The sequence below is a fragment of the Psammomys obesus genome, unplaced genomic scaffold (assembly GCF_907164565.1).
Source record: "Psammomys obesus unplaced genomic scaffold, mPsaObe1.curated_primary_1811, whole genome shotgun sequence".
NCBI lineage: Eukaryota > Metazoa > Chordata > Mammalia > Rodentia > Muridae > Psammomys > Psammomys obesus.
Window position 1 is genome coordinate 9,337,785 of NW_026590859.1, and position 27,404 is coordinate 9,365,188.

Sequence of the window (27,404 nt, forward strand, 5' to 3'; positions counted from 1 at the left end):
AGCTTGTTCTGGTGCTCATCCTGGCAGGACTTGTGATTCTAGAAACCAGAGGGATGCTGGCACTAGAGAGAGGTCTACCTCGAAGCAAGGGAGTCCTGATAGGAGCTGGAAAGTAATGGTCACACATGCTACAGGTGTTAAGAAACGTCTGTGTGTGTACTGCTGAGTGTTGGGCTTTAACTCGTGAGACTTTACCATGAGCTTGGGCATAAATATATTGTCCTTGTGAGTTCAGAGTCAGAAGCACAGTGATGGTATTTAAAGCCTAATGGGGCACCCAGGAAGATCACAGTGAGTGTGAGCCAGTGGGGGAGGGCCATGGTGGGTGGGGCTAAGAGCCAAAGACCCAGGAGCTCCATGTAAACACGGAAAGGACGAGGACTTGGCAGAAAACTGAGGAGCCAGAGACAAGGAGGAGAGTGTCAGCTGGAGACAGGAAGATACAAGATGTGCTATAGGATCTCAAGGGTATTGAAGGTCACTGAAAGGTCACACTTCCTAAACATGCCTGAGTCAGGCCAGGCACAGTCTTGACTATAGTGAACTCGCATTTGTATCCTGTTTACTCATTTGTAATTTTTAAGTAAACTTGTAAAAAGTAAGCATTACGGACTTCTTAGACTGTATTTAAATGAAAGTGTATGCACACACATACAAGATACAGGCTTATATACTTCCTTGGTTTTGTGAAGGAATTATTAAAGATATCTAAGGCAAGGTTTTTTTGTAGCATCTAAACTTGAGTGATTTTTCAATTGGGACATTTTTCTTGTATTTCATGTGATATGACCACAAACTAAAATTCATCATTTCAGTCATTGTTGATATAATTGATATACAGTTAGGTCGCACCGTCACTGCATTGCTATCCATCTCAAGACCATTTTACATGTTCCCTAACTGAAGCTCTGTGCCCATAAGCAACCTACCCACAGCCACCCTCTTGGCCCTTAGCAGCACTTCTCTGCATGACATGTCCATGAATTAAACTTTCTCTTATGAGTTGTAGTCATGTAGTATGTGGTCTTTGGGAACAAGTTTGCTTCATCTGTATAATCCCCACCAGGCTCCTTCATGTCATGTGTTGGACTTTCCATCTGTATTATCACATTGTATTTATCCACTCACCTGTTTGAGCCCTCAATTTCAATTCTGTCAGGTATATGGTCCATAGATGATGTGACAATTTTTTAAAAAATTCCTTTAGGAATATTGTTTTCCATGGCACTGTATTGTTTTTTTTTTTTTTATAGTATCCTTTCACCTGACATTTCTATCAGCTATGCCAGAGGGCTCGAAGTTCTCTCCTTCTTGCAGGTTTGTTCTGTCTTGTCCTGTTTTATATGACAGTGGCCATCACAATGAGTGTCCGGTGTTCTGACTGTAGATTTGAGTTTTATTTCCCTGTTGACTAATTATGTTGAGCATCTTTTCATTCTCTCTTAGGCTGTTAATAGATCATTAGAGAAACATCGCTTGTGGTTACACTAATTTTAGATATTATTCCGACAAAACATGTCTGTTTTTTAAGCAAGAAGTATAGTATATATGTGTGTGCGTGTGTGTGTGTGTAAAACAATAATTAGGACCAACATTTTAAAAATGAAAAATTCCCTGTGGAAAAATAACATTGAAATGGGCACAGGGTTGCTGAGATAGCCCTGATGAGCTATAGTAACTCTGATTGGTCCAGGAAATGAAGATACTGTGAGGGTATAGAAGGGAAACAAAGGAGGTCAATTTTCTGAGGAAGTGGACCCCAAAGCGCACAACAAGGTGGAATTGGGGGCTGTGAAGTTGGTCTGAGTAGAGAGAAGAGCCCCCACTGGTGGCCATGGGGAAGAGGTCTGGAAGGACTAGTATATCCATGAGGGGACGTCAGTGGAGGAGGCCCATGCATCTCATGTGAAAGCATAAGACCTGGGTGACCCACGGGACACCCAAAAGGGAGCCCTGGGGGCATTCCAGGAGGTAGCTGGGGTGCTGGCTGCCCCCAGAGCCTGGAGGCCAAGCATGGGAGTGTCCTAAGGCATGGAGGCCACAATGTGCCAGCTGCATCTGGGACACACCAGGATAGGGCTTCCTACCTGGTAGGCATGGGTGAGGATGTCAATGTCTGTGGCCAGGATGTCCAACCCTTAGCATTTCTGCTGCTAGGGAACCATACTCTTCAGCCCCATAGGTGGCATAGGTGGCATAGGTGGTGGGGGCATGACTGGGGTATCCCAGGAGGGAGGGCCCCAGGAGGTAGTACTAGAGGTGGGAATGAGCCAGAGGAGGCATGTGTGGCATAGGAAGCCCAGAACCCAGGGATGAAACCACAGGATAGGGGGTGGTGGAGGAAGTACATCTGCAAACAGCTGTTGAGGGTGGTCTGGTCTAGGACAGTGGGTTCCGGGCTGCCAGGGACATTCAGCTGCTGAGCATGGTGCTCATCCTTAGAGCCCTTCTTAAAGGCACAGTGATAGGGCAGTTACACAGGTACTGTCCAATCATGGCCTCAATTGCTATATCCCAAGTATCAAAAGAAGCAGAATTAATGAAGGCATAACCCTTGGAGTTGTCTGTGTCAGGGTCCCATGTAATCTTGGGGGTCTGTAAGATGACTCAAAAGGTGCTAGGTTTAAACAGGATATTCACCTAACAGTAACTGACACGATTAGAGATGTATGCAGACAGTTTATTTGGATTTTGGAGTTTGGTGGATGGAGCTGGAGGTGCCAGTTTGGCTCTTAGTATACAGGACACCCCTGACCAGGTCATGGCTGGCCTACAGGTCAGCAGTATCAAAGTAGAGGAACTACTTCGTTTTTTTTTTTTTTTTTTAATTTTGTGTTGTCATTATTGGTAGCTGTGCCTGGTGCCTTGGCACATGTGGCATCAGAGGACAGCTCTGTGGAGTCCTCCTCTTCTGCCAGCTTTGTGCAAGTTTCCAGGTTAGATCCCATCATCAGGCTTGCCAGACAAACACCTTTATGGGCTCAGCCAGTCAAGTCTTCCCCCATTTTTTTTACATAGGCTCGCATGTAGCCTAGACTGGCCCATTAGTTGCCTTGTAGTGAGGACAGCCCTGAATTTCTGAGTGCAGGGTTGGGCCTTGAGCACAGGAGCTCCAGGAGCCCAGGAGGGCTGCTGTCTTCACTCCATTTGACTCTGCAGAAAATTAGTTTCCTAATCATTGTCCATGCACAGCACTACTGTGAATCAGAAAGCAGCTTCTCATCTCTGGGTCCAGGCTCCCAGTGAGAATGTTGGCTCCGACATCCAGGTTTTGTAGTGAGCTGAGGCCTTGTTCACGCATATTGGCTTCCCATAGAGTTTGGTCATGTTCATAATCTTAATGGCCTAGTCAGCATCTTTCCCACTCCTCTGAAATTCAACAAGCCTTAGCCTTGGTGCTGCCCAGTGACTGTCATTTGGCATGTGGGTGTTGACCACTGACCCTGCCTGGAGGAGCAGTCCCACAGCAGGGGTTCACTCACGGTCTTGTCTAGGCCTCCCACTTACCTGTGACATCCTGCTCAGTCCAGCAGCCATAGTGAAAGGGCTCCCGCTGTCTCTAAGCAGCAGCTCCGCCCTCTGCAACAAAACATGTCTTTTTTTTTAAATTTTTTATTAATTACACTTTATTCATTTTGTATCCCCCCATAAGCCCCTCCCTCCTCCCCCTGCCGATCCCACCCTCCCTCCCCTTTCTGCATGCATGCCCCTCCCCAAGTCCACTGATAGGGGAGGTTCTCCTCTTCTTTCTGATCTTAGTCTATCAGTTCTCATCAAAAGTGGCTGCATTGTCCTCTGCTGTGGCCTGGTAAGGCTGCTCCCCCCTCAGGGGGAAGTGATCAACGAGCAGGCCAATCAGATTATGTCAGAGGCAGTCCCTCTTCCCATTACTATGTAAACCACTTGGACACTGAACTGCTATGGGCTACACCTGTGCAGGGGTTCCAGGTCATCTCCACAAATAGTCCTTGGTTGGAGTATGAGTCTCTGGGAAGTTCCCTGTGTTCAAATTATCTTGTTCTGTTGCTCTCCTTGTGGAGTTCCCGTCCCCTCCAGCTCTTACTATTTCCCACTTCTTACATAAAATTCCATTCACTCTGCCCATCAGTTGTCCATCAGGCTCAGCATCTGCTTTGACAGTCTATACTGCAGAAGCTTTCAGAGGCCCTCTGTGGCAGGTTTCAAGGTTGTTTCCTGTTTTCTTCTGGCTTTCAGAGGCCCTCTGTAGCAGGTTCTGAGGTTGTTTCCTATTTTCTTTTTCTTCTGATGTCCATCCTCTTTGCCTTTCAGGATGGGGATTGAACATTTTAGTTAGGGTCCTCTCTTTTGCTTAGTTTGTTTAGATGTACAGATTTTAGTGGGTTTATTCTATATTGTATGTTTATATGAGTGAGTATATACCGTGCGTGTCTTTTTGCTTCTGGGACAACTCACTCAGGATGATCCTTTCCAGGTCCCACCATTTACCTGCAAATTTCATGATTTCCTTATTTTTCATTGCTGAGTAATACTCCATTGTATAGATGTATCACAGTTTCTGCATCTATTCTTCAACAAATGGTGCTGGTCCAACTGGATGTCTACAGGTAGAAAAATGAAAATAGATCCATACTTATCACCCTGCACAAAACTGAAGTCCAAGTGGATCAAAGACCTCAACATAAAACCAGACACATTAAATCGGCTAGAAAAAAAAGTGGGGAATACCCTAGAACTCATTGGTACAGGAGAAAACTTCCTGAACAGAACACCAACAGCACAGGCTCTAAGAGCAACAATCAATAAATGGGACCTCATGAAATTGAAAAGCTTCTGTAAAGCAAAGGACACCGTCATCAAAACAAAGCGACTGCCTACAGATTGGGAAAGAATCATCACCAACCCTTTATCTGACAGAGGACTCATATCCAATATATATGAAGAACTAAACAAGTTGAAAAGCAACAAACCAAGTAATCCACTTAAAAAATGGGGAACCAAGCTAAAGAGAGAATTGTCTGTAGAGGAATATCGAATGGCAGAGAAGCACTTAAAGAAATGCTCAACCTCATTAGCCATTAGGGAAATGCAAATCAAAACAACCCTGAGATTTCACCTTACACCCATCAGAATGGCCAAGATGAAAAACTCAAGGGACAACACATGCTGGAGAGGTTGTGGAGAAAGGGGAACCCTTCTCCACTGCTGGTGGGAATGTAAACTGGTACAGCCATTCTGGAAATCAATCTGGCGCTTTCTCAGACAACTAAGAATAGCGCTTCCTCAAGATCCAGCCATACCACTCCTAGGCATATACCCAAAAGAGGCGCAAGTACACAAAAAGGACATTTGCTCAACCATGTTTGTAGCAGCTTTATTTGTAATAGCCAGAAGCTGGAAACAACCCAGATGCCCCTCAGCTGAAGAATGGATACAAAACATGTCTTAACAGATTCTTTTACATGTTGCCAATTCTTGGTTCTTCTATTTTCTTGAACAAATGCTTGATTTTGATTTTGACTGTAACATTTATGCAAACAACATAAAGAAGAAAATAAAAAATTATGCTTTTTTATATTTCATGATTCTTTTAACATTTTATTATTTATCTGTTTGCATGTGTATGTGTGTGCATTGATGTGTTCATGGGTGTCAGCTTGAAGGAGTAAGTTCTCTCCTTCTAAAGGTTGAAAGGTTAATACTTTCTAAAGGTACTAAAGGTTGAACTCATGTCATGAAAATCGACAGCAGGCACTCTTCCCATCTGTAGCCACACCACTAGCCTGACAAATCATACTTTCAAAAAATGGTCCATAGAGTTTTCTAAAGTTAAGATGAAATAAAAGTTAACATTTGTGTTATTTTGTTTCATTTAACATGCTTAATAGTCCTCCTGCTCAGTGGCTGGCTCTTTGGTCACCTCCCCCTGAGGGGGTGCAGCCTTACCAGGCCACAGAGGAAGACAGTGCAGTCAGTCCTGATGAGACCTGATAGGCTAGGGTCAGATAGAAGAGGAGGACCTCTCCTATCAGTGGACTGGGGGAGGGGAAGGGGAGAAGAGAGTAAGGGTGGGGTTGGGAGGGGACGAGGGAGGGGCCTATAGCTGGGATACAAAGTGAATATGTTGTAATTAATAAAAAAAATTTTTTTTTAAATAACCCTCCTCTTTGAGTTGGAGAGATGGCTCAGTGGTTAAGAGTGGCTGCTCTTCCAGAGACCCTGTTCCCAGCATAGTGATTACATATAGTGATTACCCACATAGTGATTACAACCATCTGTAACTCCATTTCCATGGGATCTGATGCCATTTTCTGGCTTCCATGGGCACTGAACACATGTGGCGCCCATGCAAGCAGGCAAAACACTCATATACATAATATAAAAATAAGTAAATCTTTTTGTTTGTTTGTTTTGGTTTTCCTTGAGAGGGTTTCTCTGTGTAGCCCTGGCTGTACTAGAACTTGCTCTGTAGACAGGCTTATCCTGAATTCCTTATCCTCTTGCTTCAGCCTTTAAGTTTTTGGATTATGGGCCTGTGCCACTGTGCCAGGCTATTTTGTTATTATTTGACAGTGGTCTACTTAAAAGCTCCTCTGACTCTTTCACAAAGTGTTGGGTCAACCAAGAGATGACTTTAAGGAATCAGACCCCCAAGGCAGCTTGTTTCTCACTACTAGACCTCGTGAAGTATCTTTAGTGTTATTTCCATAGTCTTTTCTTCTGTTTCTAGTCGTTAAGAGTAGTTGAAGAAAAGGTAAGTTTCATTATGGATAATTTCACATACCAAACAGACAAACCACTCCGGTTAATACAGAGCTGAGTTGCTTTGCTCATTCTGCAAGGGTGGAACCGAAAAGCAGATCTCTGCTAGCATCTCTGCCAGAATTGACAGTCTTGTAAGCAAATGACTGTTTTCAAGTGCAAGTTCAGTTGGCTTCTGCTTGAGTTTTTCTGTTCTTTAAACAGGAATATGTCTTATCTTATTTAACAGTTGTTTCGAGAAGTACGAATAATGAAGATACTGAACCATCCTAACATAGGTAGGTATGAAGTCTAAACATATAATTTCTAACAAAGTGTTTCCCTTCAGTGAAGGGATTTAAATGTGTGAGTTTACTGTTGCTCCCTATAAAGAGAGGAGAAGCGAAAGCTCAGGAGGTGACACATGGTGCAGTGTGGAGGTGCAGTGAAGGTCCTGAAGGCCCTGGCAGCTGTTTCTGCTGCTCCTGCATCTCCTGCTCAACACCATACTTCGCTACAGCTGGGGCTTCTGCACAGAGATTCTCCGTGTTAAATCAAGTTACGTGGCATCAGCTAGTAATGAGGAAGAATTACATGTTTTACTAATGAACACTTGAGTTTAATGTAGTTTTGAAAAGCAAAACAATGTATTTTGAAGTAAATTTGCTGTTAATTTCAATTTTATTGAATTGTTTTAGTAAGTTTTGACTTTGCCCCCTTTTGATAACATATGTTATGTAAAATCACTTGATTCTAAGTAGTAAAAGAAAAAAATACTTTTAATCTACTTATTTTTACATTCTGTCTTGCATCTTTAAAGATTGTCTCTGTGTGTAGCCATTAATGTTATCATTCTTGGTGAACAGTTCTTGTGTTCTTATTTTTGTTTTTCTCGAGGGGGTTTCTCTGTATAGCCCTGGCTATCCTAGAACTTGCTCTATAGACCTGGCTGGCCTCAAACTCAAAAGTAAATAAATCTTAAAAAACAGTCGTACTCCCTTCCCCTCCTTCCCCCCTTTCTTTTTCTCCTCTTCCTGCTCCTCCTCCTTCTCTTCCTCCTCCTTTATATTTCAAGACAGATTTTTTCTGTGTAGCCAGGCTTACCTTGAACTTATTATCTTGAAGCCAGAAAATAATTCTATTTTTACTTCAAGTTGTTTTTAGTATCACAGAAGTATAAGTTTTGTTTTTATACCAAACACTAACACTTCATGATGTTTTACCTACCGCTACACTATCTCTAAGCTTTCATTAAAATTCTGTCCTCCTGTTTTTAAGATAAGTGTCTCCTCTCTCTCCCCCATCTGTTGTTGTTTCCTTTGGTTTTGGTTTTTGAGACAAGGTCTCCCTGTAACCCTGGATGGCCTGGAATTCACAGAAATCCATCTTCCTCTGCCTCCCAAGTACTGGGATTAAAGGCATGTGATAAAAATATTTCTCTTTTTAATGTTTTATTCTAACTAGAAAAAGTTATGGTTTATTCATCTCCAACACTGTTTTAACTCACAGGTTGACTTCAGATCACTTTGGGGTAAGTAGTTTCCTTGTATAGGAGTAATGACGCTTGAGTGACTTTTTTTATTATAAAGTTAGAATTATTCAGTTTAGCAAGAATTCTAATATTCTACTTGTTGTTGCCTAAGGTTTGCAGCACTAACATGCATTTTACGGTGTCAGATATAATTATATTTCTTCTTTTTTCAGTGAAACTGTTTGAAGTTATTGAAACAGAGAAGACACTATACTTAGTCATGGAATATGCAAGTGGGGGTAAGAATGAGTGGGCTAAGAAAACATGTCATGTTTGGTGGATATAGAATTGATGGTGCTTGGCAGCTCATTGTAACATTTATGTCTTCATCATAATTATAGTTTTACTAACATATCCTTTAATTACCTCTTAATGAAAATTTAATGTTTACTTTCAAGACCTGCTAAGCCTTCAGTATAAATAGAACTTTTGGCTTATTTAAAAATTACTTAGGGAAGTTTTAAATTTTCGTTGTCATTTTATCAATATTTTAATTTGCTTATTTAAATATTAAAATAATATTCGATTTGTAGCCCTTGGCTATAAGCAGAAAATCCCAAATGCAGAATGTATTTAATAAAATCTATACTGAAAGCATGCTCTAGGTCAGATATTTATTTATCTGACTGCTCATATATGACGGATCTTCAGTATATATACATTGCCAAGGTGATTCGTAAGTTTTGGATAAGTAACTGTTGATCTGTGTTCTGTAAGTTAGGGTTGAGTTGATGGAGGGTGGCAGAGTCCACATGTAATATAGAATACAGCATAAACTTTGACTGTTACAGGGTCACAAGAGGACTGATATGTGTGTGTTAATTAAATAATAGAAGGTCACTTTTCTGCATTTTCTTTTAAATAAGAGACACTTGACTCAAAGTGCAATTCCATTTAGAATTTTTAAAAAGGTGTTTGCATTTTATGGAGTTACACCATTGAAAAAGTAAAACCAAAATAGTTAAAGGCATGCTTTAAAAGTAGAGAGAACATAGCAATTGATTAAAAATGAGGGGATATAATCCCAGCACTTGGGAGGCAGAAGTAAGTGGATCTCTGAGTTTGAGGCCAGCCTAGTCTACAAAGCAAGTCCAGGACAGCCAAGGATACACAGAAAAACTCTGTCTCGAAAAACTACAAAAAAGAAAAGAAAGAAAACAGAAAGAAAGAAAAATGAAAGAAGAAAAGAAAAAAACCACAGTTTACTGGAATAATTTTACTGGTTTATTAATTTTCACTAATTGATAGGAAACTGTTGCATTGAGCTTAGTGCAGAGCCTTTCCATCATGAAGATGGCAGGTCTGTGGCAATGCAGAGTCTGTGTAAAATGAATAAGAAAGAGTTGTTTTGTCCATAGCATCTAGGCAACACATTTTTGTATGGCTTCTCAGATTTCTAAACTTTTTTATTTTAAATACTGAACATACGTAATTGCTTTTATGTTGTTTTGCATATTAAACATTTTAGTAAATTTGCTTTCTCCAAAACTTTTTTTGCACTGAAAATATTTCAGTGTAGGGTTTTCATTTGTTTCTTGATTTGTTCGGTCCCTTGTCTTTGTGGTGCAGGGGACTGAGCACAGGGCCCTATGCTGGGCAGGTGCTGTGCCACAGAGCTGCATCCCAGCCCATCAGTGTGGGTTTTTGATGCTCCATAATGACTGGTTTTTATGTCCTTCAGTAAATATTTCCATAGAAATCCATTGTCAGGATAGGAGCCCTGGATATTACTTTTAATTTCGAAAACTCATGTATTTTGTTTGAGTTTCTATATGGCAGTAATCTAAAATTTAGAGGTGGTTAGAAATGCTTTGATATAAGAAACGACAGGTCTCTAGAAGCCAGTGAGGACCTCTCGGCTTTTTTACAGGTTTCCCACAAAGCTCTGCATGTATGAACTGATTCAGCTGTTGATAGCTAGTCAACTCTGTTGGTGTTGAAGAAGAGTGCTCCATCTGGAGGGCAGTGAGGAGTATGTAGTGAGATAGGTTCCATCTTTATGTGCTGAGAGAGGGAGAGACAGAGAAGAAAAACCAGCCCAAACCTCCTGGCCCTTGATACTATTCTGATTCCAGGAAAGTAGAAGATGACAGGTTTTCTTTGAGTTTCACAAATGGTTTTGTCAACAAAAGTAACTATAATTCTTTGGTAGTGCATCTAGACTCTTTTTCTTGACTTTTTAAATCTATTCTTGGCAAGGCAAGATGGGGAAAGAAAACACTGAATTTTCCCTCTGAAATCTCTATATACTTTGAGATTGAATGTGGTCTGCACACTAGTGGACTTCTGAGTCAGGCGCCACCTTCCCAGGTGTTAGTCAGGGGACTAATGGCAGAGTGAGGATCTTCAGTGACCAGAAAGTCAGGGAATTCTTTCTCTACAGTTTTTTGAATCATGGTTAATTGAAAGAAGCCTGTTAAAGTAGGTGTCAGGGCTCCTCCATCACAGTATTTATTCTTCCTTTTGTTCATACAGGTAACACTTATAAATGCTTACAGGGAAGTTCTCTAGTGCTGAGAATGTACAGTGAGCAAAGATAGAGTTGGCCCTCAGGATCACACTGTAATTGGTGAAGTTAAGTGTGGTCAAACAATGCCAAGGGGAAGGCCGAGCCATGTAGTAGGGTGTGAGCCACCTGGGCACAATCTAAGAGGAGAACCAGATGCCTGATGTTTGGATGCTTATGTGTATCTTTCCCAGCCTAAATGTGTGTGTCTGGAATAATACGCGGAAGGGTTAGCTGGAATTAACAACTGTGAATGCATATCCAGAAGCACGTACTCTGAGGAGAGCCAGCCGCAGCACCCTCCATTTCTTGTTCTCATCATCCCACCTCCGATTCACAAAATGCCATGTTCAGCATGCACATTCTTAATTTCACCAACATACATCCATTGTGTGTTGATTTTTAATATTTGACATATAGGGTTCATTTGCCTATGTGTCATATATCTGTGTACTTAAATGTAAGTGTCATTTATTGACTTTATACAGTGGCGTATAGTGTCACTATACGCAACCACAGGTATTGTTTCCTGTAATCCTCACAGAGGCTGAGTAGACTCTGGTTAGAAACACCGTCTTTATAGGGTTAAGAAGTCCTGGTAACGGCCCCTGGCGTTAAGTATCTACTAAGGACAGGCTACCGTGGGATTCGTACCCAATGGTTGGATCCCGAAGCCTGTAACGTGGCTGTACTGTGTAAGAGCTTCTAAGCCACTCTGTGAGTTGTTAATCTACATGTGTGTCTGCATTGTGCAGCTGATAGAGACACAGAAAATAAGTCTCTCCCTTACACTGTGGTAGTATTTCAAGATTTTAACTTATGATTAGTTTTTCTAAACTATTACTGACTAGACAAAAAACTTCAAACTTAGAGATACGGATACATAGATTCAATAGAAAATTTCAACACCATCGATTTGCTTTTAATGAGTCAGCACATATTTGTTGCATTCCACTCTGTTCTATCATGGAGATGAAGATGCATATGTGTGCAGCTGTGAAGAGATTGGGGCAGCCCTCAGGTCATATGGGGCATCAGAAAGCAGCCAAGGATGATGGGCTTCCATGTGATTTGTGGGTAACTGCCCAGATGTGAGGACATGAGCATAAGCATAATCAGCATACAACACCTGGAAGAAAGATGGAGCTGACCAGGCTGTGTGAGGGGATTTAGGAGAAAGCGTTGTAACTGCTTTGTAGTGGAGGCCACAGCACCGACGCCAAATGTGATTTTGAACTGCCCTGTGGCTTCCCTTCATTAGAATGGGTAATGAAGATCGGCTGTGCTTCACGTATAACTTGTGGAAGTGTAGAACACGTTTCCTTGGTTATTTTTAAAGAGTTTTTATAAATCATAAATTGCTACAGATTCTCAATTCCATGTGTAATTCTTTTCCTATTTATGTGTTAGTTTGTGACTTGTATAAACAGCAGAAAATGGTGGACCAAGTGGTTCTTGAAAAGTAAGGCCAAAACTTGATGTTGCATATATTGTTAACCAAAATCAATGTGTATTTACTGCCTGCTTTGCCTTTCTGATTCAGGTGAAGTATTTGATTACTTAGTTGCCCACGGAAGAATGAAAGAGAAAGAGGCCCGCGCAAAATTTAGGCAGGTATGGAAAGTGGTTTTCAACTTTGCTTTGCTGGTATTTTCAGTGATGTGCAACACGTAGTGTCACAAACAACTTTGAGCATACATGGGGTTTTGTTTTTAAAGGAAAAATTACCCCTTTTTCCTACTTTTTAAGAATGGAAAATTCCCAGAGCAGAAACCCGTTTTTCCTGAATTTTACTAATAGTAGTGCAAATGGGGATTTTGAGACTGTCATGAATGGTAACATTTTGTAAGTTAGACACAGTGTTTCCCTTTGAGTCTTGAACCCAGACCAGACTAAGGTGGAGAAGAAATTCTCAGTCCTTTGATGCAGCCAGAAGCTGTTATCAAGTCCTATTGGTTTTGTGTGTGCATTACATATGTGTGCTGGTCAAAGAAGATGTTGTATTGTTTTCTTCTCTAATTAAATATATGTTAGTTCTAGAATTCACCTCAGACTTGAAGAATATGGTCAGTTTTATTTAGCCATGTATGTGAAGAAAGTGCAGGTATGCAGGTGATGGTGGTAGGACACTCCCATTTCCGGTTTAGCATCATCATGACTCACTGTAGAAAGGACAAAGTGAGAGAAGGTGATTTTTTTAAACACATTTAGAATTTTAATTTTTGCAACTTAACTAGGTCTACTTTATTTTTTACAAACTTTATAACAAAAAAAAAACTTGGGTATAAAAAAAATCACACATCAAAATTAACTAGTCCCAACGTTTATACATGTCAGTGAACTTGTATAGTCAGAGGAGCCATTCAGAATTGTGATGCTTCACACTGGATTTTACACTTGGATATATTTTAGGTACTTACAGACACCAAAAATGAAAGCTCTGTGACAGAGCGAGTTCTGTGAACTAGAAAAGGAGTTATCTTTGTACCCTCTCAGGACTCATGTCTGTCACCTTCCTGCACTCCCTCCTTCTTCACATCCTCGTATTTAGCCTTTCTTGTTCTCTTTTCCTTGTGTACCCACAGGAATGTTTGTTTACACATATACATATATTACTGGCTTGAGTACAAATATGAGGGAGAACATGCAGGGTTTTCTTAGGTTGTGTGACCTCACTTAATTTTATACACTCTAACTTCATCCATTTTCCAGTAAATTTTGTTGTTTTTTACATTTTTCTTCAGAGCTGAATAGTGCTCCATTTTTAATGTATACCAAATTTTCATTAACCAGTCATCTGTTGTTGGACAACTAGATTGAAAAAATAACTATACTTTATAAATTACTACAGAAATGACTAGTGAGTTGTGAATTATCCACAAACTGTGCTGAAGCAAGGCTTCGGTGGTGTGTTATCTCCTAGACTTGCCCTTAGTGGACTAAGATTGTTTATTTTAAAGTGAGTTAGCTCTTCATCTGTGAACATTACATGGGTTCTGCAATTATAAGCATTCTGTAATCTGTTTGTTTGGGCACAAAATGTTTCTATAAGGTCTTTCTCTATAATAGCTTTCCATGGAGGCTAATTAAACAGTCCTCATCAGGAGAATGAAGAAGACAGTCCATGCCACTCTTTGACCCAACCTTCCAAAGTGGTTGTGTAGTGGCTTTATAAGCCTCTGTTACTCAGATACTCAAAATAGTAGGTGGGGGATCTACCTGGCTCAGGGAGCAAAGGCACCTGCTACCAAGGCCGAAAACCTGAGTTCAGTCCCTGGGGCCTACGTGGAGGATGGGCAGAACCAACTCCTGAAAGCTGTCCTCTGACCTCGACACACGTGTCACACTCAGGAGCTTGCTGCAAGCCCATGTACTAAACACATGTATGTGTGTACACACACGTGCGCACACACTCGCGTGCGCGCGCGCACACATACACACACACAGAGAAAATGGTGGATCGATGGCAGTTAATATTCAAGGCCCTCCCTGCTGCAGGGAGCTGTTTCTGTACTCAGTAAGCTCTGCTTGCTTGCCTTTTAAGACAACTAAATAAACACTTACCCTTTTTCTCTTTTCTTTTCTTAGCCTCTTTGTAGAAAGGTGTCCTTAGTGGAAAGGCTTTGTGTTATGAAAGTGTGCTGTCAGCCATTGTGGTGACTGGAAGCAGAATAAGATTTAGGTTATAATCTGGAGCCCTAGCCCCCCTCCCAAATAAACATACTTACCTATGTTTATGATTTTTATATAAGCAATTAAAGAATGTACTACATTAGCAAGGATCTATAGATTCATGCCCTTGAATGGAGCTATTCAGCTTAAAATCATTAAAGACAGCACAGTTTAAAATCATTTTAGTAACCATTGACAATACAGTGCCCCTGCAAGCTATGAAGATATGCAACCATATTATATATATGTACATATAATATACATATATGTATTATATACATATGTATGTGTGTATAATAACCTATATTTATACATATATGCACTTATATTTATATTTGTAACTTATATTTTATACACACACGCACATGTAATAGTTTTGGGGCTAGAGAGATGGCTCAGCAGTTAAGTATGCTTACTTGGCAGCCAGAACACTGTAGCACCCCTTCACTGTCATACAAGTTTTTGAGTATACAAGATAGCACTGTTACCAGCAAGTTCCTGTCACCCAGTGTAAAAAGTAGCCTGGTCCTCTGAACACTGTTACCTATATAGTATATCCAGAAAATACACATGCAAATGTATCTTGTGGCTAACAGACATAATTGAGTGAATTTTTAGAACTTTGCAGCTCCATACCCCAGAATCTTAGAAACTTTGATTGTTCTGTTCTGCTGTGTGTGGGACTCCTGCTTGAAGCTGCCCATAGCATTTTCATCTTGCCCCAAACGTTTAGTGGCTGCACAGTGCTTACTTGCTGTGGAGTCCAGAGACTTACCACGCTGTCTCTCAAAGCATGATTCCACCAGCTTTGCTCCCTCGACATTAACCCATCTCATCACTTTACCCTCATTCTCTCGTGTCAAACATCTCAACTGCTCCTGTCCTTCAAGGATACCCTCAACCAGTGGCACCTCCTTCAAGAAGCATTTCTGGTGACAGTCATTCTGTTTCAAAATCCCTCACTTCTCTATACCTCTGCCTCTTTGGGTCTACCTTGTATTATAGTTAGTCACATTCTCTTCTTAATGAAATTGTAAGCTTTGTGATGGCAAGGCTCATGTAGTGTTTATTTTTTTACTCTCCCAGGAACAAGCACATAGCAGGTACTCAATAAACTGACGTGCATCAAATGACTTTCATTGAATTATTTATTCAGTGTATGTTAGTGGGGTTTTTTTTCACATTCATGTCTTGTCTTTGAACCATTTTAGCATACGTTTGAATAATTTTCTAACCCTGAAATGCCACTTTGACTCTATTTTAAATTCCTTTCCTCTTCATTCCTATTAACACAGCTATTCTTCATACCGCCATTAGATGTTCAGAAACCTCTTTTCTGTCTCCATTTGTGAATGGCTACCCCGTGTCCACACTGGGTTTACATTTAACTGACTCCCCAGCTCTGCACTAAAATGCACCAGCTAGAATTACACATTACGCATTACAAGGTAGCTCTTTATCGATTGCTACTGGGTAAAGAGTTATCATAGAAAAGCTTATAATCTCTCTCTCTCTTTTTTTTTTTTTTTTGTATTTGAGGCCTTTACATTGGCCCTTGTCTGGCCCTTGTCCCCAGAGTCTTACACACTGATTAAAGGCTGCAGAATGTGTGTGCACTGCACAGTGCTTTGCTAAACTAGGGGCAAGTGCAAAAGTAGCCTGTATCTCAGTTCTTGTTTGTTTGTTTGTTTGTCTTTTTGAGGGCTAGTTACTTTTCTGTTTCCTTATATTAGAGCAGAAAATATGAGCTGTTGTTAAATGTTATTGATTAGTTCTTGATAAATTAATATGCCTTGAGCAAATGTGATGTAATCCCAAATGATGCAGCTTTAACTCCAGTCAGCTGTCTCAAATGCTAGTTTGCATGTGTAGCAGTCTTTTGACATTGTAGTAAACCCTTGTTCTAAACTACAGATCATACACTTTGACTCATGTAAACAGAAATTTAATTTGTATAGAGAATTTCCATGGATATTGACCAAAAAAAAAAAAGATAGTATGTTTTCCCAAAAGAATATTACTTCCCACATGTAGAAGTTTCGTCTCTTTAATAAGCATAGTGTTCTAAATCATGAAATTGCTATTATTTTTCAATCAATGTTAGTACTTACCTAAATTAAAAGTGATAATTATGAAAATCAAGTATTGAACCATAAAATAATTTTGACTTTTTATCCAAATATTTATTTCAGATTGTGTCTGCTGTACAGTATTGTCATCAAAAATGCATTGTTCACCGTGATCTTAAGGTAAGCTTCTGCTTTTAAAATCACAATCTTAATTATGAAAATGTGAAATAATAAGGGGGTGGCAGGGGGGAATGGCTTGACAAGTAAAAGCCCTTGCTTTGCAAGGATGAAGACCAGGGTTCAAATCCTCAGCACTCGCCTGATAAACCTGGTGGGGCTGTGCATGCCCATAGCTGCAGCATTTGGAGGCAGAAGCTGGTATAGATCCTGGCAGCTCCCTGGCAGCCAGCCTAGCCGAAACAACCAGTGCCAAGTCAGTGAGTGCTTCTGTCTGAAGAGAATGAGGCAGAGTGTGATACAGCAGGGTACCAGATGTGCTCCTCTGGCCTCCACACAGGTGCACACATCATTACCTGTATTGTCATACACACACTTAAAAATTTGTCATAATAAAATTAGGACCACCTCTTCCATTACCCAGCATTTTAGACACAGGATGGGTTGTTTTTTATAGGATTGTCACCATAGCTTATGAAAGGCACCATATTCACCTAGTACGTGAAAATGTGGGCATGACGCTATCCAACAATAGAGTTAGAGGACTTCATTGCCTGTTAGCTAGCATGTTTCAGATAGATAAACACGGAATTCTGTCCTCACCTGTAAATAGTCAAGGTCCTATCTAGACAAGTGATAGCACAATAAATATATGTTTGCCACATGTAAGAATCAGGGTTCTTTCTCAGCTCTGATGTTCAAAATGAGAAGAGGGCTTAGTATGAGTATGTGTTGGTTAGTTTTTTGTCTACGAGACACTAGCTAGTCTTTTGGGAAGAGGGACCCTCAGCTGAGAAAATGTCTTCATCAAAGTGCCATGTAGGCAAGCCTGCAGGGCATTTTCCTGATGAATGTTTATGCGGGAGGACCTGTCCTCTGTGGGCAGTGCCACTCCTGGTTGACTGGTCCTAGGTGATATAAAATAACAAACTGAGTGAGTCATGAGGAGCAGGACAGTGAGCAACGCCCTCCATGGCCTCTGCTTCAGTTCCTGCCTCTAGGCTCCTGATTGGAGTTCCTGCCCTAACTCGGTGGACTGTGACCAGGGATATGGAGGCTAACTAAACCCTTTCCTCAGAGTTGTTTTTGTTCATGGTGTTTGCCACAGCAATAGAAAGTAAATGTTGAGATGAGAATACTTTGGAATAAGATGTGTGGTAGAAATGGCTATGGTCAGACAAGATTCAAAAGCTTGGGCTTAAGTCTGTCTGTCTGTCTTTTTTTTTTTTTTTTCTTGCCCTTTTCTTCATTATCCAGCATCTTCTATTTTCCTTTTTAACTTTTGTCATTGCTTTTATCCATTACTTGCATCAAATTTGGGTTCTATTTAAATGTAATGCTTTATACAGTGGTCAGAAATCTAATTCTATGTTTTGCTTCTATTCTTCTGACCTGTATACTGGTCCAGATGTTTCTGTATCAGTTCTCCTCTTGGGATTTTTTTTAAGGGGAAGTCATTTCTACAAAGAAAAGGGGTGGGCAGTTACCCCATTTTTTTGTTTGATTCATAGCTTAACATCTCATTTTTATATTTAAAAAATCACATTTAACAACTCTGTGTTTAGTCCAGCCCAATAGAGAGCTTCCCACATATGCCTGGACACAGACGCCAGGATTATTGCTGGTCTCTTTGGAGGCAGTGTCCTCACTTAGATTTCCATCCAGACCAGCGGTTCTCAACCTGTGAGTCATGATCCCTTTGGAGGTCAAATGACCCTTACACCGGGGTCACATATTAGATGTCTTGCATATCAGATATTTACATTACAATCATAACTAGTGGAATTAAAGTTATGAAGTTGCAATGAAAATAATTTTACGGTTGGGGTTACCTCAACATGAGAAACTGTATTAAAGGGCCACAGGTTGAGAATCCCTGATACACTGTTCCGGAGAAACTGGAAAAACTACCTTACTGCAGATGGCCAAGGAGACTTGGGCCCTTATAACAGGAAGGCATATTTTTGTTATTCTTAGCCCATAAATGCTGATTTAATGTTACTCTTCCAGATTCGTTCATTTTCATAGTATCTGTGTCCACTTCTATTTGTTGATTAGTTGGTTAGGTTTTTGGTTTCTTTTTGTTTGGTTTTAGTTGTTTTTTTTTTTTTTTTTTTTTTTTTTTTTTTGGTGGAGGGGAGGCTTGCTTGCATTTGGGTTTTTCGAAACAGTATCTCACCATGTAGCTAGCCCAGGCTGGCCTGGAACTTGCAATCGCCTGCCTCAGCTTCCCCAGTCTGAGACTATAGGTATGAGCACAGCCTGGGCCGGCGTCCCCATAGGCCTTCCCAGATGACTATAGACTTGGTCAAGTTGATAGTTAACATTAGCCATCATTGTTGTAGTTACACTTTTCACAAATACGAGGTAAGCTAGAACACCACAAAGGGACAAAGAAAAGAGGGGGGACTTGGAGGAGAGAAAGACATGTGATGGGCCCTCCAGTGAAGCACAAGGCTCTCTGATCTTCATCTTGGTCAGTCTTACTTCTTTTTTACTCCGACAAAGCACATCTGCATACCAACCTGTAGCTTTATTGGTCTCTTTATTCATCAATTGAAAACAGAATTTGAAGTGAAGCATGCACAAAGCAAGTCTCATTAAGTTGATTGCTTTTAAAGAAGGTATTTCCATTTTTATCTCTGGGCAATTGTTTTAGAATTTTTGCAAGAGCCTCTCAAACATGGGAACATAGGCCTTGCTTTCTGCAGAATCTGACTTTAGACAAGAGTCTACTTTTAGAACAGCAAATAAATAAGTAAAGTCTGTGAGAGCCAAATTGTTGCAGTTTGTTTCCTTTCACTAAACAGTTAAGGGCACATTATGTAGGGAGGACAGACAAGTGAGTTCAGAGCCACAGAACCCTGGCTGGCAATCATCTTAGTCATGTCCTGGAGCCTAGCATCACCTACCTGTTAAATGGTGCTCCCCTGGTTAAGGCCTAAATCTGAGGCAAAGCAGTGATTTCAATATATGTTCTGTAGATTAGTCCTGTTGTGATATGGTTCTAAGAGGCCTCTTACCATGAACTTAAAAATGTTTAAAGTAAACTTTTTGGGGGAAATGTGTTTATAATTCCTATGAGTTCTCCTTTTTTTTTTTTTTTTTTGAGTGTTAAAATTCAGTCTTCCACAGATGTTGTTTGGACAGCTAGCTATACAGTGCAAAATTAGATCCTACATTTTTAAGTGAGAGGCATGCACTAGCAAGCTTAGAATCTGAAACAAGTAGAGCAGACATTTTTATTTTGTGTACGCTTTTACATTGTCCTTTTTATTATTTTCCTCTTAGGCTGAAAACCTTCTCCTTGATGCTGATATGAATATTAAAATTGCTGACTTTGGTTTTAGCAATGAATTCACAGTGGGGAACAAATTGGACACATTCTGTGGAAGCCCGCCTTACGCTGCCCCGGAGCTTTTCCAAGGCAAGAAGTACGATGGGCCGGAAGTGGATGTGTGGAGTCTGGGCGTCATTCTCTACACGCTGGTCAGTGGCTCCCTGCCTTTTGACGGCCAGAATCTAAAGGTATCTGTCCGTTTCTGTCCGCTTGGTGCTGAAGCCCTTATCCCCAAAAGCCGTAATGTCAGCCGATACTTAAAATCCTTTCCTTCTCTGTCAAAGGAGCTGCGAGAGCGAGTCCTGCGGGGGAAGTACCGTATTCCCTTCTACATGTCCACGGACTGTGAGAACCTCCTGAAGAAACTGCTAGTGCTGAACCCCATAAAGAGGGGCAGCCTGGAGGTGAGCGCGCGGTGTGTTCCTGAGCCTAACCGCTGCGGGCGTGGCTCCTGTGTTGCCGCAGAGCGTGGTCCCTGTGTTTGCCCCTCCTCTAATTTGAAAAGTGACGCTCTTTATTCAGAGACCACAGTAGGTCTCTCCAAAGGATTATTTCTTGGTTCTTTGGGGAGTTATGAAAACTGACACAATGGAGACAAAGTTGACTTTTGAAGAGGCTAGACCTAGCCTTTGTCAGAAACTACCTGGTCCAGAACAAAAGCCTTTATGTTAATTAAGATCCACTAAATATTTGAAGGTTGAAGCTGACTGATAATTCTAGCCCAGGGAATTCTTCTCTGTCTGAAATCACAGGAAACAAAGTCTGTAACAGAAACTTCAGATCAGAAAATGTGCAGATACATGACAAGTAGGGCATGGGACAGGTGCCTCTCACTTAGCACACTGCTGTTGTCCGTACACATTCTGTACAGCCCCATTTGACGTGGCCTAGCTGCAGAGGGTCTTGTAACCCAGACTACCAGTCTCTTCCTTTTTGACCTGTAATTAAGATAGCAGATTATCTTAAGCATTTTCCCCATCTGGGTTTTCTTTGTTTCTTAAAGGCTTTTATTGTTTGTTTCCTTTTGTTTGTTTGTTTAATGTTTATGACTGTTTGCCTGTATATATGGGAATTACATACATGCAGTACTCTAGAGACCAGAATAGGGTGACTAATGCCTAGAACTAGAGTTAAGATGGTTGTGAGCTGCCATGTGGGCCTGGGAACCAACCCAACCTTCGAAAAGTGATTTTAGTCTCCAGGCCATCCCTTTAGCACCTTCACATTTTTCTCCAGGAATATTTTGGCCTGTGTTAAGAAAATGTCAGAGACTCGGTACCCATTCCTCACTTGGACTTTTAAAGTCTTCTCACCCTCGTGGGATGGACAGGGAACTTAGTGACGTTTCTGTATGGTGTAATTTCAGAGCGGCTTTCTGGCACATACACCAAGAAGTGGGCCCAGCCCTGGAAAGCCAGCCCTGCTCACCGTGCGCAGCTCAGCTTGGCTGCATAATTCTATTTCCACACATGATTTTTCTAAAAGACACAGTATGTTTGGTAGAAGTTAAAGGACTGGGAAATTACTAAGTACTTTACGGGAAAGGATCAATTGGGGTTTTGTTTGTTTGTTTTTACTGCGCTGTTTAAATGTGGTTAGCATTTGGCTCAGGTTTTTTGTGTTCTTTCTTTTGGGGTGAAAAGACATATTAATATTGACATCTGTAGTAAAGAAAGCCCATTTCTGTATTACTGCTTTTCTCAGCTTGCTTCCAACCATTCATAGAAAAGTGTGTTATTGCTCAGAACAGAAAACCACTGACTTAGTTCCGAAGCACTGGAACTTCAGAGAACATCAGCCTCTCCTCTTCCTGCTCTGTGCCCCCTCCCCCGTTTTTAAGATTGACTTAAATCATATTTATGTATATGGTGCATGCGTGAGTGTCATTGCTGGCAGAGCCTAGAGGTGTTGGTGGTATGCACTTTTATTCAGAGCCCCCTTCATCTGCATGTCAATAGCATTCCCAGAGGTGCCAGAGCAGCTCATGTAAGGGCAGAGTAGAAGGACAGAAGCCACCTGGGGAGCCAGTGCTTAAAACCTCTGGGCTGCTAGTACAAACAGATGTGCTTCCCTCAAAGAGGACTAACTTACAGTTCTACATTTTGGCCAGAATAGTTAGCCACGTGCTTTACTCTCTCATTCTTAACATTAAAAGGATGAAACATTTTCAGACCTCATGCTATAGGCTTATAAACCCAGCAACTGAGGAAGAGGTGAAGATCAAGACCAGCCTCAGCAACTGAGTCCCTGTAGCTCAGTGGTAGAGCCTTTGCCTGCCACACACAGGGCCTTAGGTACAAGCCCCAGTAGTGTGAAACACTGAATATTAAAGTACTAGAGTGCATGGATTTGAATTTAAAAGCCAAATTATTATTCAAAAATTTGATCTTGCCATAACAAATCCATATTTTCTATAATATATACTACTGCTAACAATGATGATTAGAATTTTTTAAAGATTTTTTTAAATTTTATGTATATGGGTATTGCCTGCCTGAATTATTTATATATATATATATATATATACACACACACATATATGTGTATATATGTATGCATATGTGTGTATGTATATATATATACATATATATATATATGTACGTATGTATGCACCACATGCATGCCTGATGCCATGGATCTCCTGGAACTGGAGTTATGAGCTGCCAGTCATGAGCAGACAGTCATGAGCTGCCATATGGCTGCTGGGAATTGAACCTGTGTTCTCTAGAGATGCAGCCAGTGCTCCTAACCACTGAGCCATTTCTCCAGCCTGAAGATTAGGTTTTTTAAAAATACTTGGTGTTCAGAAGTTTCAGTTGATATACTTGAGTATGGTCTGTGTCAAAGCCATTTCAGCCCCAGAACGGTGAGTTCATGTCAGAAATATACTATTGTATACTTGACTATACACACTGCTCACAGATCCCTGAAACGACAGTCCAGAGAAGCTGGATGCCACTTTTTTATTTAAAATTTTCATACAATATATTTTGACCATATTCTTTTCTACCAGAAGCTCCTCCCCACCCACTCAATGTTATGTTTTTTTTGTCTCTCTCCCACAAACATGCATGCATACACACACACACACACACACACACTGACACACAACAACAACACTAAGGAAAAAAAGTCAAAGCAAACAAAAACAGTAAGACCAAATCAAAATAAACAGCGACAAGAAAACATGGAGTATGTTTTATGTTGGCCAACTGCTCCTGGGCATGGGGCCTGACCTGGAGTGTGCTTGATGTGGTCCATAACACTCCATTGGAGATAAATAATCTAATAATCTTCCCTTTCCCAACAGCTATCGCTTGCAGATATCTTCTTGGCTAGGTGTGGGACTTTATGTCCACTTCCCCTTCACCAAGCTGGATTCTGTTTGGTTTGAGCCTGTTCAGGTCCATGCTACCATAGTCTTTGTGAATTCTTGTGTATCAGCCCTATTTCCTTTTAGTCATCCACCACCTCTGGTTCTTACAGTCCTTCTACTTCCTCTTCTGCATAGATCCCTGAGCCTTGAGGGGAGGAGTTTGATAAAGATGCCCCCTTTTAGGACTGAGTACTCCTAAGTCTCACTCTGCATATTGTCCAATTGTGTTAATTACTATCTACTACAAGGAGAACCTTCTCTGGTGAGGGCTGAGTGATGCTCTTATCTGTAGCAGTATGTCATTAGAACTAATTTTATTGCTGTATTTCTTTAGCAGAATAATAATAGGAGCCTTTCCCCTAGGCCCATGACCTATCTAGTCTCAGGTTCTTGGCTACTTTAGAAGTGTCATATGTGGGTACCATCTCATAAAGTGGGCCTTTTTAAAGGTGGTTGGTTACTCCTATAACACTTGTACCACTGTCGCACTAATGTGTCTTGTCCATTCTTTAGAGAAAGGTTTTCTTACAGCAAACCTTAAGAAATCCCCCTTGAGGTATCAGTGGTCTCAGGAATTGTCTTACATGATCTTCATTTTTATGATGATGATAATGTAGCGTAAACATATATTGGGAAAGAGGGGTAGGGCAGGGCAGGGCAGGGTGGGGCAGGGCGGGAATCAGTTCTTATTGGCTGAGGTCTTCCTCCTGGCCACCAGCAAATTGCTCAGCTCCTTCTGCTCTTTGTCACTTTGTGGCCCTTGTTGAGGCCCATGGCCAGGGGTAGCACAGGGTCATAGCTGAGGACAACATGGTTTTGGGGGTGTCTTAGTTTGGGTTTTATTGCTGTGAAGAGACACCATGACCAAAGCAGCTCTTATAAAGAGAAACATTTAATTTAGGGTGGCTTACAGTTTCAGAGGATTAGTCCATTATCATCATGGCAGGAAGCATGGTAGTGTACAGGCAGACATAGTACTGGAGAAGCCAAAATTTCTACATCTTGATGCAAAGGCAGCAAAAGGGGACTGTCTCATACTAGGTGTAGCTTGAGCATATATGACCTCAAAGCCTGTCTTCAAAGTGACACACTTCCTCCAAGGCCACACCTTCTGATAGTGCGTATGGGCAAGCATTTAAACACATGAATCTATAAGAGCCATACCTATTCAAACCACCACAGAAGGATAAGACAGTGGGCTGAGGCCAGGCTACTGTTGTCCGTGCACACATCCATCTCTCTCTGAAGTGCCCTGTGAGACTGGAAACCCTGATGGCTGAGCACAGATGACAACAGATGCTGCTGCAACTTCATTTTTATTTTTTAATAATTTTTATAATTTTATTTTTATGTGTGTGACTATTTTGCCTGCATAGATGTCTGTACATCCATGTGCTCATGTGCATGCCTGGTGCCCATGGTTGCCCACATTGAATCCCCTAGAGCTAGAGTAATCACAGATGGCTCTAAGCTCCATGTAGGTACCGGGAATCAAAGGAATTCCTCTGGAAGAAAGGAGGGATCTTAACCACTGAGCCAGCTCTCCAGCCCTTTGTACAGTTACAGTTAGGAAGCTTTACGTTGTATATGGGGAAGGGATCTGTAATCTGTTTTTTTTAAACTGCTATTTCAGAACAGTCCTCGGTGTATAAACTCAGCCAGTAGTAAAGGTTTAGCTGCATACTTGTTATAGGTCTTCTTTACATAGTCTGGATACTAACTCCTTACCCAGCTGGAGCCCACCAGCTGGACACTATGGACAGTTCCCTCTGGATTGTCTTTTACAGCCCAGGGCCGATCTTCACAGCATCAGGTTATTTGATTGTGGTAATTTCACCAATACCTGTTTTCACCTTGAGTGTTACCTAATTTATGATTCTGAACTTTAATCTTTACTACCATTCTTCCCCATATTCTTTGAGTTACCTGGATTGACTAGCCTAGATTTCCATCCCCCAAAATCTCCTTTCTAAGGAGTGAGATTTTAAAATAAATGCATGAAGATAAGAAAAAATCTTATTAATCTTATATATGAAAATATGAAGCAAAAGTTAAAGTCAGGTTCTCATGTTAAAACTTGCAATTTGGAAATACTCCTTTCAGAGGGATGTGGAAATAGTGTTATTTGGGCATTACCTTTGGTGAATAGTGGCTGATATAGTTGTGATAAGATTCTGAGTTCCTAGAGACTCACACCTCCAGTTGGACCATTAATTAAGGAACATAGAGTATCTTTATTTGAAAGTATTGTCTAATTCTTGTTGAGTGAAACAATAAATTTCACATTTGAGGAATGGGTTGAGTATTGTAATTTACCAAACATGACTCAGAGTTTCTCTCTTAGCAAATCATGAAGGACCGATGGATGAATGTTGGTCATGAAGAAGAAGAGCTAAAGCCATATTCTGAACCTGAGCTCGATCTCAGTGATGCAAAAAGAATAGGTAAGTGTTGGAATTCCGTGAGAAGCACTGCCGTAGACTACAGGTGAGAGTCCTGTAGCCCTGCGCAGTAATGTTTACATAGGACTTTCTTATTTTAAAACAGGTGCATCGCCACCAGAATGCCACACTAGACACTAAAGTACCGAGTTCTGTGGTTTGTTCTCATGTGTGTACCTGTGGTTCTGCTCAGTTTTTGGCAACTGTAACCCAAGTTAAAATAATAGACAAACATAATTTGTTCTTTCTCTTCTCCCTCTCTGGAAGAATGAGCACTGTAACTATTTGCCCTGAGCAGACTGAAAAGTATAGTAAAGTTCAGGGCACTCTGAGTTCCAAGCCTGCGGCATGTTGCTCCTCCCTTTCTGCTCTGCACTCCTCAGTGGAGTCCACCCTCTCTGCTCCAGTCCTCAATAAGAACTTGATAGGAGCATTGTGGGAGTCAAGCCTTAAAAGAAAAACTGAGAACTTCAGATGAAAGGAAGTAGAGATTCTTAAACTGAGATATCGGCCTCTTCATGAGTGGCCGAGGATGTGCTAACAGAGACAGCAAAGATAGAGAAGAGGGGCCATTATGTGGGCTAAGACAATGCAGACCTTGCTTGGACAAATGAAGTCCACTCAGAAGTGTCCCAGGATATGAGAAATTGTGAGGATATATTAAATCCAAATCACAAAAAAATTAGAAGATGTGGCTGGAGAGGTGGCTCAGCAGTTAAAAGCACTTGTTGCTCTTATAGAAGATCCAGGTTTAATCCCAGCACCTAGATTGTGGCTAACAACCAACTATAGCCCCAGTTCAAGGGGAACTATTCCCTATTCTCACATCTACAGGCACCAGGCATGCATGTAGTGCACATAGACACATGCAGGCAAAACTCTTAGTTAAAATAAATAAGTCTGAAAAAGTGATAAAGGTGTAGTATCTGAATGTACTTGCCCTGTAGGTTAATAATCCAAAAGATTTCAGAGTTAAAATTCACTTTGAATGTATATATTTGCTGATCACTTACTAAATAGTTATATTTCAAGAAGAAAAAATTCTTTTTTTTTTTTTCAGACATTATGGTCACTATGGGTTTTGCACGAGATGAAATCAATGATGCCTTAGTAAGTCAGAAATACGATGAAGTTATGGCTACTTATATTCTTCTAGGTAGAAAACCACCTGAAGTAAGTTTTTTTTTCTCTTTTTAAATTAATATAAATTAATTTTTAATTAAATGGATAAAGATATGTTGCTAAATGTATTCAGGTCTTTTTGTGACCAAAATAAAATAATGTGAAATAATGTGAAATAATGAAAAATAATGTGAAGATCCTAACAGTCTTACAAGAGATTGGAAGTGGAGGCGCTGAATTGGTCACAGATCTCATTAGGGATGCGCAGGCCACTGCTCTGCTTGGCCCCAGCAGCTCCACCTGCAGTCGTGACTCTGAGCCTGTGTCCCCAGAGTTGTATGGTGCACACTGTGCAGCCAAAGGCATATGATAATCATGAAGGTACAGAAACAAAGAGAAGCATGTGTGTCTGCAACCACATAGATATATGAGACCCCAGAGAAAGATGCT

General features: G+C 40.8%; 1 protein-coding gene and 1 pseudogene across 3 annotated transcripts in view; one reads left to right on the top strand and one right to left on the bottom strand.

Moving 5' to 3' along the window:
* The window catches only part of Mark1 (microtubule affinity regulating kinase 1), a 115,887-nt gene that overhangs the window by 70,396 nt on the left and 18,087 nt on the right, over positions 1–27,404 (top strand). For 2 of the 3 annotated variants that reach the window (XM_055609228.1, XM_055609229.1), the window contains exons 4-11: positions 6,971–7,019; positions 8,425–8,490; positions 12,301–12,371; positions 16,622–16,678; positions 19,967–20,203; positions 20,300–20,419; positions 25,736–25,835; positions 26,893–27,005. In XM_055609228.1, the coding sequence (XP_055465203.1) occupies positions 6,971–7,019; positions 8,425–8,490; positions 12,301–12,371; positions 16,622–16,678; positions 19,967–20,203; positions 20,300–20,419; positions 25,736–25,835; positions 26,893–27,005 (813 nt within the window). Of the gene's footprint in view, positions 1–6,970; positions 7,020–8,424; positions 8,491–12,300; positions 12,372–16,621; positions 16,679–19,966; positions 20,204–20,299; positions 20,420–25,735; positions 25,836–26,892; positions 27,006–27,404 lie in introns of those variants that run through there. The other variant, XM_055609230.1, reaches the window with a different exon arrangement.
* Positions 1,670–6,813, bottom strand: LOC129678390 (splicing factor 3B subunit 4-like; annotated as a pseudogene).